General features: G+C 43.3%; 1 protein-coding gene across 4 annotated transcripts; it reads right to left on the bottom strand.

Annotated features, from left to right (window-relative positions):
* Nucleotides 1–4,300: 4,300 nt before the first annotated feature.
* On the bottom strand, nt 4,301–10,619 carry LYSMD4 (LysM domain containing 4). 4 transcript variants are annotated; one of them, XM_072737131.1, is made up of 3 exons: nt 10,486–10,619; nt 9,020–9,312; nt 4,301–6,724 (listed from the first exon to the last, which is right to left on the bottom strand). In XM_072737131.1, the coding sequence occupies exons 2-3, from the start codon at nt 9,302–9,304 to the stop codon at nt 6,113–6,115; spliced, it is 897 nt and encodes a 298-aa protein (XP_072593232.1). In that variant the 5' UTR covers nt 9,305–9,312; nt 10,486–10,619; the 3' UTR covers nt 4,301–6,112. The 4 variants fall into 4 exon arrangements, with proteins under 4 accessions (XP_072593232.1, XP_025857552.1, XP_025857562.1 ...); XM_026001767.2 differs by lacking the exon at nt 10,486–10,619 and adding an exon at nt 9,841–10,234; XM_026001777.2 differs by lacking the exon at nt 10,486–10,619 and adding an exon at nt 9,755–9,954.
* Between the last annotated feature and the right edge of the window lie 1,391 nt (nt 10,620–12,010).

Raw genomic sequence — 12,010 nt, 5'->3', positions numbered from 1 at the left:
TCTGCCTCTCTCTCTCTCTCTCTGTCTCTCATGAATAAATAAAATCTTAAAAAATATATATAGAGAGAGATTGATTGAGAAAGAGAGACAGAGAGAGAGAGAGAGAGAGTGCACAAGCAAGAGTGAGAGACATCACAGAGGGAGAGGGAGAAGCAGACTCCCTGCTGAGCAGAGAGCCCATTGTGGGGCTCAATCCCAGGACCCCAAGATCATGACCTCACCTGAGGGCAGATGCTTAACTGACTGAGCCACTCCGGTGCCCCCAAGGTGTTATAATTCTAAGGTATGTTATGTAAGCCTTGTGGTAGCCACTACAGGAAAACCTGTAGTTATCACAAAAAATAATATGATAAAGAATTCAAAGCATACTGATACAAAAGACTCCAAATTACAAAACAATACAGTAGGATAAGAAACAAGGAATAATGGATCTATAAAATAGCCAGAAAATACTTAATGAAATAGCAATTAATGAAATAGGCAATTACCTATCAATAATTGCCTTAAACATATGTGGATTAAATTCTTCAGCCACAAGACATAAAATAGCTGAATGGATTAAAAAAAAAAGAGAAAGAAAACTACAAGACCCAATGATATGCTGCCTACCAGAGACTCACTTTAGCCTCAAAGACACAGACTATGAGTGAAAAGATGGAAAAAGATATTTCAAGCAAACAGTAACCAAACAAAAACAACAAAACAGGGATAGCTGTGCTTACACCAAACAAAACAGACTTACTAAAAATGGCAAGAGACACCGAGGATCATTACATAATGATAAAGGGGTCAATCCACCAAAAAGATATAAAATGGCAAATATTTATGCATCCAACATTGGAGCACCTAAACATATAAGGCAAAACAGAGGATAAAGGAGAAATAAACAGAAATACAGTAATTGTTGGAGACTTTTAATACCTCACTTTCAATAATATAGATCCAGAGAATCAATAAAAAAAAATTGGATTTGAACAACACTATAGACCAAATGAACCTAACATATATACAGAACATTATTATCCTACAACAGGAGAGTACACATTCCTGTCAATCACCAATGGAACATTTTCTAGGACAGACCATATATTAGGCCACAAAACAAGTCTAAGCAAGTTCAAGAAGATTAAAATCATATTAAGTATCTTCTCTGAACATAATGGTATGAAATTGGAAATCAATAATAGGAAGAAAACTGGAAAATTCATGGATAAATGAAAAATACCACTCTTCTGAACAACAAATAGATCAAAGAGGAAATTAAAGGGAATAAAAAGTATCCTGCAACAAACAAAAATGGAAACACAACATACCAAAATTTATGGAATACAACTGCAAAAGCTGTTCTTAAAAGAAAATTCAGGGCAGCCCGGGTGGCTCAGCAGTTTAGTGCTGCCTTCAGTCCAGGGTGTGATCCTAGAGACCTGGGATTGAGTCCCATGTCGGGCTTCCTGCATGGAGCCTGCTTCTCCCTCTACCTGCTTCTCCCTCTGCCTGTGTCTCTGCCTCTCTCTCTTTCTGTGTCTCAGGAATAAATAAAATCTTAAAAAGAAAAAGAAAATTCATAGCAACAAGCACCTACACTAAGAAACAGGAATGATCTTAAATAAACAATTTAACACTTTAAGAAACTAGAAGAAGAACATAGTAAACACAATGTTAGCAGAAAGAAGGACATAAAGATTAGAGCAGATAAATGAAATAGAGAATAGGAAAACAATGGAAAAGACTAATAAAAGAACTGGTTCTTTGAAAAGATAAACCTTTAAAAGGCTTGTTGAAAAGGTTTGTTTGAAAAAGATAAACATTTAAAGAATTAATGCCAAACCTTCTCAAACTTAAGAGAGAGGAGAGAACATTTCCAAACTTATTTTAAGAAGCCAGCATTACCTGATATCAAAGCCAGAAAAGGACACTACAGGCCAATACCCCTATGAATATAGGGGCAAAAATTCTCAATAAAATACCAGCAAAACAAATTCAGCAGTACATTATAGAGATCATTCACCATGATCAAGTGGGATTTATTCCAGGGATGGAAGGTAGTCTAACATATGCAAATCAATGTGATATACCTTATTAATAAAATGAAGGACAAAAATCATATGATCCTTTCAATAGACGGAGAAAAAACATTTGACAAAATTCAACATCTGCTCATGATAAAAATTCTTAACAACAAATTAGGTATAAGAGGAAGGTATCTCAACATAATAAAGGCCCTATATGACAACTCCACAGCTAACACTATGCCTAATGATGGAGTGAAAGCTTTTTTTCCCCGAGCTCAGGAACAAAACAATGGTGCTTATTCAACATAGTACTGGAAGCTCAAGCCAGAGTGATCAGGCAAGAAAAAATAAAAAAATAAATAAATAAAAAGCAGAAAACTGAAAAAAGAAAAAAAAAAAGGTAAAATTGTATCTATTTGTAGATACATCTATTTGTACATGACATGATTTTACATATATAAAATCCTAAAGACACCATAAAAAAAAACCTGTTAGATCTAATCAATGAATTCAGTAAAATTCTAGGATACAAAATTAACATATAAAACCAGTAGCCTGTCTATACACTAACAATGAATTATCTGAAAAGAAATAAAGAAAGCTATCCCATTTACAGTATCAAAAACAATTACATATTTAAGAATAAATTTAACCAAGGAGGTGAAAGAGCTCTACACTGAGCACTACAAAACATTGATGAAAGAAGATAAAAATAAACAGAAAGGTATCCTGTGTTCATGGGTTGGGGAAATTGAATATTGTTTACATTTCCATATTACTCAAAGCCATCTATAGATTCTATTCCTGTTAAGATTCCAATGGCAAATTTTACATAAGTAGAAAAAAAAAAACAACCTAAAATTTATATGGAAGGACAAAAGACTCTGAATAGCCAAAGGAATCCTAAGAAAGAAGTACAAAGCAGGACACCACACTTCCTGATTTCAAACTATATTATAAAGCTATAGTAATTAAAACAGTATGGTGCTGGCATTAGAACAGATACAAACCAACAGAACAGAAATGAGAACCCAGAAATACATCCATGCATGTATAGTCATATTGAGAAGGGAGCCAAGAATACTCAATGGAGAAAAGGCACTCTCCTCAATAAATGGTGCTAAGAAAATCAATATTCATGTGTAAAAGAATGAAAGCAGACCCATACCTTTTTCCACTCACAAAAATTAACTAAAAAAGACTTGAATGCAACACCAGAAACCATAAAACTCCTAGAAAAAATCATAGGTGGTAAGTTCCTTGACACTGGTCTTGGCAATGATTTTCTGGATTATGACACCAAAAGCATAAGGAACAGAAGCAAAAATAAACAAGTGGGACTATATCAAACTAAAAAGCTTCTGCAGAGCAAAAGAAACAATCAACAAAATGAAGACAACCTAAAGAATGCGGGAAAATATTGGTAAATCATGTATCCAATAAAGAGTTAATAGCCAAAATATATAAAGAGCTCACACAACTCAGCAGTAAATTATATATATGTATGTATATATATGTGTATATATATAAAGTTTAGAAATGGGCAAAACTTCTGAATAGACATTTTCCCAAATAAGTTATACAAACAGCCAACAGGTACATGAAAAGGTGCTTACCATAATTATTAGGGAAATGCAGATCAAAACCACAGTGAGACATCACCTCATGTCTGTTAGACTGGCTCTCATCAAAAAGACAAGAGATGACAGATGCTGGTGTGGATGCAGAGAAAGAAGAACCTTTATCATTCTCCCTCAACCTCAGGCCAACTTCACTATTAACAGAGGCAATTTAAAGAACTACCTTCCCGAGGAAGGACTGTGTCATGGCCTTGGCTGGGCAGTCCTGCACTATAAACCTGAGACTTCTGCTTAGTCTCTGCCATCCCAAAGTAAAAAGGGAGCATCGTTTGCCTGATGACAAATTCCCTCAGTGTCCACAACATTGGGTACTATAGTTCAGTCAAAAGGACCGAACACTACCTATCAAATCTATTTATTTAAAACGTTAACTCCTAAGACACCAAAAATGTAGCAAAATGTGTAGAAAGTGAGCTTCACAGTATCTCTTACACATACTTAATAAAACCACTTTAAGGCACATTATACAGAGCAATCCACAGGACTGTGCTGTTTACCACTTCTGTTCTTCACCTGTTGGGGTAATCTTGAGCACAAGCCCTGGGCAGGCCTCACCTCCATATTCTCCAACACTGTCGTCCATCTTTCAATTCTGAATTACCACCCTCTCCATATTAAAAGAAAAAAAAAAAAAGAGAGAAGAATCAATTGTCCTTCACAGAAGAAATTATTTTATTTCATTTTAAAAAGTAAAGGATACAGATACTTATTCTTAGCTTGACAGAAGCCATTTTCCCATGAGACTCCGAGCTCTGCCTGGCGAAGTTAATGGTGATGTGTTAGAGAAACCTGTGGCCTCCAGGGGCACAGGGAGTACAAACATTTGCTGGAAAAGCATTCACATGATCAAAACATTTCCTGCAGCAAAGATTCACAAGGTCATTTAATCCTGAAGATCATTTTGGTTTTGAAGAAAAGATTTACTTTTGAAGATTCTTTAAATTTACTAATCAGACCAAGAGCAAATTGTTTTTCACATAGCTGAGAAGAGAAAAACCAGAAGCCCATTTTAAGTACTCTTCTGCCCTACTCGCCTCTTCTTACATGACATCTCAATTTATCTCTAGGCCTGATGAATGACATAAATCACGCTCAAAGCTCAGCATTTGTGCAGTGTGTTTTCCTCCCTGGTGGCAGGCTTCTCTGAGCCTCAGCCATCAGCCATGTAAGCCCATTTCCACGCTTCCATGGGACCAAGATGGGCTCTGTCCAAACAGGCTTTTGCCCTGCTTCAGAGGCTGACCCACACCCCCCGTGAGCCTCCAGCATGACTGCAGCTGTATAGGAAATGGGAAAACCTCAGGCTGATGGGAGCCTGACCTCTCTATTTATGGCCTTCACAGCAAGATTCACCTCCATTAAGTCGTTTGGTCTTTTAACACCATGAGCTACACTATCTAAAGTGTATTTACCCAAGGAAAAACACCGAGCCCCCTTCTGGGGCAATGGCTCTAGACTTCCTAAGATTAGTCAGGGAAGCAGTAGGAAGCACACTGATTCTCCCTGTACCTCCCTTCCAGGTACACTCGAGACTGCTGCTCTCAGCAACGCTGGACTGATGAGTGTGCCTATCACCGAGATCCCAACATGTGACACTTCTGGATGAACAGTCATCTTTCTCTTTGTACCTACTTAGCTCCAGACACTGACCAACAGGAATTCTTTCCAAAAATGCTAACAGGTAATCTGGTTAGCCACTGGGGTGGGGATGTACCTCTGGTGAAACTGAGCAACAGCCTCCAAATGTTCTGGCCAGGAAGTGCTGGCCACAATATGCAGCATCTTAAAAGTAGGCCTGTGGATCACTAAGTAGTTCTAGAAGTACAAGGAACAGAACTGCCATTTACACAACATTAGAGTAATTCGGATTTAGGGCTTTTTTAAATTTTGGAAGCGACACTGCCTCAAAAAGGCTAACTGGTGGGACAACTATGCAACAGAGCTTGTTATTATTTGTATACTCCAAAACAGGGTGATGTTCACCACTACTGGACAGCACCTTTGCCAGGGAGACAAAGAACATCATTTGTCACAGCCAGTCATCTCTTCTCAGCAGGCAGGGGACCTTGCAGCCAAGTGACTAAAGTGAACCCCAGAGGCTCCCACACTGAAGGTCCAATGCTGCTCCTCAACTTCTAAATAAATCGAATGTGGGGACCCACGCAGTGCCAGTCCACTATGTACCTTCAAGAAACGCCATGTGTCACGTGTAAGTGTCTCTCTTGCTGTACCTTCTGGATGTAGAGGGCCGAGGGTGCTGGTGCTTTGGTCCTCACAGCCTTAGATTAGGAGAGCCTATTCCCCAGGTGAGTGTTATGGGGAACACAATAGTGGCTTCTGAGATGTGTCCATAGGTCACAGAAAAGGAAATGCAGCACCTTAGGAGATGGATGAAGTCAGGTGATACACATCAGGAAGTCAAATGCTGATGCTGGCCTGATTCTTTAGAAATGACAAGAGCTAGTTCCCTGCCCGGGTGGTTGGACTGAAATGGCCATCTGAAGAGGGGATGGTTGGCACCGGAACTACTAATTTGGGGGCTTGCCCTGGAATTGCACTCATAGCCATCGAGCCATTGGGGACAGTAGTTGTGTTCAAGCTACTGGGGATCTCGCCAGTAGACTGCATTTTAAAATAGACCAAATAAAACACTGGTAAAACAATCCCAATTAGAAGCATGATAAAAACAGCATTCCACCACTGAATTCCACAGTCTGCACCATTTGTCAAGGTCTTCGGAGGAGCTGGAAGCAGCGGCTGACTGGAGGTCTCTACACAGTAACTTTCATTTAAAAAGATTTCTGACTGCACTGCACGCTCAATATTCTGGTCAATGCCCTTAAAGAAATCCGTCAGTGGGCTGGACAGGGCACCAGCGCCTACAGCCGCTCTGTCTGGATCTGGCTGCTCCTCGAAGGTCACTCTTGTCTCTGAGGATGGGCTCAGGAGGGGTCTGAGTTCTTTGTGGGTCTCTGTTAGGATCCCATGATTTTTCACCGGAATCTTAATAGATTTCAAAGCATATAAGTCTTGTTCTCTGATGAAGTTGTTGACTTTCTTGATATCTGCGACCTAGGGAAGCCATGAAGACAAACATCACAAAATATGTAAACTCCTTAGAATATCAAAAAAAAAAGCAGCTCTTTCTGGAAGACAATCCAAGCCCACCCCACTTAGGAATCTGATGAATACTGGAATACTGCACCTATACACAAAATCAGTTTAGGCTGAATAACTGATTTTTGGCTTTAACTCAGCCTAAATGCATAGCTTAATCATCACATTTCCATACATATTAACAAATATAATAACGTAAATCAGTCTTGGAAAACAGTGTTTGTTTAAAGTATGACTGCAACAAAATGTTTTTAGGTGAAAGCCAACCCCAGCACTGAAAAAGCAAAAGTCCTTTGTATTTCTTTTAACTTTTGAGGCAACAGTGCCCCCATCTGGCTGACTTCCCTCCCCACAACAAGACCCAATTTAGTAGCTGATTACATTGGCAATCTCCAAACAGGAAGCCTCAGCCAGCTCCACAGACACTCAGAACCTACTTTAACAGTAATAACGTTTTAAGAGGTATGTTCTCATGATTCTACCATGTTTTCTTGCCCAGAAGTACTGTATGGCATATAAACTTATTGTTTAAATAAATGCAATCTAGAGTTAATACACTGAGGATTTCACAATACTTAGGAGAATTAGAAACCTACAGAGAATCACAAATGGAGTTGGAAAATATGGACTGAAATCCTCTGTTCCAATATTAGGACTGGAAGAGAAAGGAACACCACTAAGAGTTTTATAAGGTAACAAAGTTCACTGACAAATTCCTTCCACAATCTTGAGGGAGGGGTGGTGCAGAATGTAAGTCAAAGATAAACCCTCCCTCAAGCTAACATTTGGAACTTACTGAAAGCATCAGAAATGGGTTTTAACTCACGAGCCCACTTTAACTAGAGTGTAAATAAAATCAAAAGACCTTTAGGGAGCACCTGATTCAAATCAATCATCTCCATTACTTCACTTATTGAGTAATTGTTTTTATCATCTAACTGAATTGGGCTGGTGGACATTGTTAATTTATCATGTCCTGAAACTAAAGCATAAGGTTCTTGAGACCTGTTTTTTTTCCCTTAATAAAATGACACCCAAATTTACTTTAAATTGGAAAATGGTTACTTATCAGAGGCATTATATATATATATAATATATAATATACATATTATATATATATAATCTTCACAGATTTATTAAACGTCACTGTTCCAAGAAGCCCACTGCATCCACTCAGTGTAGGGTCAGATTCATTTTCAGCCCATGTTCCATAAACCATATAGTATGCCTACAGAAGCTTATTAAGAGAGTCATATATAAATCTCAGTACAATTGAGACACTATGTGTCCCTAGAGACCATCCTGTTTATTTCCTCTGGGAAATACCACAACATCCTATAAACTGTGTTTAACCATTTGAGCCTTGTTAGATAAATGACAAGAAACTAAGGAGGAAAAGATTTTTAAAATAAATTGGTTAGACAGCCTTAGGGGAGGCCATGGAAAGTTGTAACAGCGTAATTAGCAAAATGAAATAAATAGTTTCAATCTAGGAGAAAATGCAGCAATTCTGTAAATACTTTTCCTACTTACTTTGCCATGTTAATCACTCTGAATGCTAAAAACATAATTAAAGAGAGAAACAGGGTTATATAGATACACAGTGTACAAAGGCTAGATCATGCAGTTCTAAGTGAGAGACTGTAAAATTTGACCAAGTAAGGTACAACCAGCAAGAAAGGGTCAGAAAATGAGAAGTAGTGAGAAAAGCAAGCCTAGCAAATTTATCTTGGATAAATTCTGCCTGGCATCTTTGACCCTAGTAGGTCTTAAATAAAATGTGTCTTTGGGGGACACCTGGGTGGTTCAGTCAGTTGAGCATCTGACTCTTGATCTCGGCCCAGGTCTTGATCTCGGCCCAGGTCTTGATCTCAGGGTCGCCAAGTTCAAGCCCTGCACCGGGTGTGGTGCCTACTTAAAAAAAAAAAAAATTCCAGAATTCAGTTTGGAGGGACAGGGAGAGAAGTACTTTGTAGACTGGGAACTGCTCCAACACATGAGACTCCTAACCCTCACTTTTCATGATCCCAAGGTTCAGAATTGAAAGTGCTTCCACCTGCCTTCCAGCTCTGGTTAGATGGGAAGAGTCTTCTGCTACAACAGGCCTCTCCAAACCACCTTGCTGGGGGTGGTGGGGAGAGGCGGTCAGGAAGGGGCAGCAAGGGCCCCCATGCTTCAGTGAGTTCCTGCGTTCCTGAAATACACAGGAACCATGGGGCAGGGGACACCTTCACCTGCGAGGTTTCTTACTTTGCAGCCATACTGAAGAGCAAGCTTGTTGAGGCTGTCCTCCTGGACCAGCTCGCGCTGCAGCAGCACCACGTCCCCTGCTCCTGGCTGGCGAGGGTGGTGGGCACCCTTCTTCTGGTGGCGCTCCTTGCCCCGGGGCCGCAGAGCCACATGGTGGGACTCTTCCTCAGAGGAGTCCCCCGAGTCCCCACCACTGTTCTCAAACATGTAAACGTGGCTGGTTGGAGTCCTACAGACAATGGCGGGGCCTTGGAGGGTCTTGGTTAATACTTCCTTCTGCCTCATTTTCTTAACTGAAAACCAAACCCCAGGGTTAATTCCACATAAGGTACGTTCATTCCTCTGCAGCTACACTAAAGAGAAGTGTCCGGTTAGGGATGACTCCTTTCCCTGACCCATTATAAATATTCAACAGACACCATCAATACAGAAAGAGCGTTCTCCGCTAGTTGGGATGGAGGGTGAGAAGCATGTAAAAATAGTATTTTTCCCTGACTGCAGACTTCTTAGAAAAATCAAAGAATCCCTCCTTTCCCCCTTGTCCCTCATCCATAGCTGGTCCCTCCCCGAAACCCACCAGATAAACAACTTCTCTTTTTGGTCTCAGAGGAGTAAAGAAGCTGCTGGGATCCTTTGCAATGAGAGGGAAGGGCTGTTCCCAGCTTCCTCGCAACTCGGAACTTTTGTGCCAAACAATTCTTGTTCAATACTTTACACATTGCAAAGTATCCTCACCAAGAAGGTCAAGACTGAGGGCGCTTGCTTATGAGATCCAGGAGAATAAAATACTCGGATTTCCAATACAGGCGAGCTTGAATTACCGTAGTATTGTGGGCCCAGCTGGGCAGAAAACTCTCGTCCAACTGAGACATTCGTCCAGTTTTCCACAGGTCCCTTTGCCTTCATTACATCCCACGTCCGGTTTTTATGTTCACCTCCAGCCAAGTGCAAAAGCCTCACGACCCGCTTCCCCCCCTGGAACTGCCCGAATGAGGTTCCGGAACACGGAACCTCAAGCTCAGGGAACGACGGCCGCGCCAGAGCCGGCGTGGAGCCCGCAGGACCCCGGGAGCAGCCAGCGGCCCCCGCGCGACCGCGCCGCCCGCCCGCTCTCCCCTCTCCGCGGGCGCCCCAGGGCCCCGCCTCCCCGTCAGAGCTCAGGGCCCGCAAGGGGCCCCGGCGGCTTTCCCTCAGAGCCCCTCCCGCGCGGGGGGGCGGCCGCTCCCAGACTTAGACCGACGAGACCCCCACAATCCGCCAAGGCACTACCTCCGCCCTCCGCCCTCCGCCCTCCATCCCGGCAACCTCAGCCAGCCCCGGACCGTGGCGGTCGCCGCCCCTCCGGACGCAGGAGCGCGGCCCGCCCCCGAGGCGGAAGGGTGGCTCCCGCCCGCCCGCCACGACGCCGCGGAGGGACCCCGCGGTCCCCCCCCCAGGGCCGCGGCCCCTCCTGCGGGCCCCGGTACCTCGGTGCCGAGATCCGCCGAGACTCGCCGCCGCCGCCGCCGCCACCGCGCCTGCTGATTGGCTGCGAAAATCAGCAGGTCTCCAGGGGGCGGGGACGGCGAGGCAGCCAATGAAGTCAGCGCTGTGCGGGCTCTGGAATGAGCGCGGCTGCGCTGAGAGGTCAGCGCAGGAAACGCGGCCCGCGGGGCGGGGCCGGGAGGGGCGGGGCCTGGAGGGGCGGGGCCGGGGCCTGGAGGGGCGGGGGCGGGGGCGGGGCCGGGGCCGGGAGGGGCGGGGCTCCAGCTCCCGGATCATACTGTCGCCCTGCCCGCCCGCCCGCCAGCCAGCCGCGGAGAGATCCGCTCGTCCCAGCGGCAGCTTTTGCTTCTGCTATGAAACCGCTTACCTCTCTCCCCCACCTTTCTGTGAACCTCAGCTTTCTCATCTGTGGAAGAGGCCTTTGGCCTAGCCCTCTGTATCAATGGTGTAAAACGAGGGGGCGGGGTCCCAGGAGAGTGACTGCCACCTGCTGAGGCCCCCCGCTGGGAAGCCCCCACCGCGCTGGGCCTGGTGGGCCAGGGGTCTCCACGGCAGGAGCCCTTACCGCCTCAGGAGTTTGCTCCTCCTTGCCCACCATCATGGGAAAGTCCACCAGTGTAAACCACTAAACCACGACAACACCGACCACAAATAACACTATTTTGTTTTATTTTTAAGATTTTATTTATTTATTCATGAGACACACAGAGAGAGGCAGAGACATAGGCAGAGGGAGAAGCAGGCTCCCTGCAGGGACTCCATCCCGGGACCTCGGGATAATGACCTGAGTAAAGGCAGACACTCCTTCACTGAGCCACGCAAGCACCGCACAATTAACACAATTTACCAAATGTCGGTGATGGGGGATTCCTTATGCTTAATAGTAAGGGGTGAACATTCTCATACACTAAAGCACAGAGGCTTAAAATTTCAACCCAAAAATGCAAACCCAAATTAAAAAGCAAACTGTAACCAGGGAAAAGTAAATGCAACAAACACCACAAAAAATCCTTTATTGAGACAAACCTCATCAAATTGATGAGAAAGTCACTAACAGCCCAGTGGATAAATAAATGGGTGGGGACCATGAACAGACATTTCGCCAAAGTATACAAATGGTTAATAGGTGGGATCCCTGGGTGGCGCAGCGGTTTGGCGCCTGCCTTTGGCCCAGGGCGCGATCCTGGAGACCTGGGATCGAATCCCACGTCGGGCTCCCGGTGCATGGAGCCTGCTTCTCCCTCTGCCTGTGTCTCTGCCTCTCTCTCTCTGTGTGACTATCATAAATAAATAAAAATTAAAAAAAAAAAACAAATGGTTAATAGGGAGTAAAAATGAAACCTCAGTAGTAATCAAATTAAACCACAAAACAAAAAGATGAAAACAAATCCAGATTTATTTTTATTTTTTATTTTTTTATGTTTTTACAAATCCAGATTTAGGAGAGATTGTATTCAAAAAGATTATTGCAAGGGGAGAAAAAGGCTTGCAATAGGGAGAACCTTC

Source organism: Vulpes vulpes, chromosome 14 (genome assembly GCF_048418805.1).
Source record: "Vulpes vulpes isolate BD-2025 chromosome 14, VulVul3, whole genome shotgun sequence".
Classification (NCBI taxonomy): domain Eukaryota; kingdom Metazoa; phylum Chordata; class Mammalia; order Carnivora; family Canidae; genus Vulpes; species Vulpes vulpes.
The sequence above is the reverse complement of the archived record's forward strand: the minus strand, read 5'-3'. Positions and strand labels throughout refer to the sequence as shown.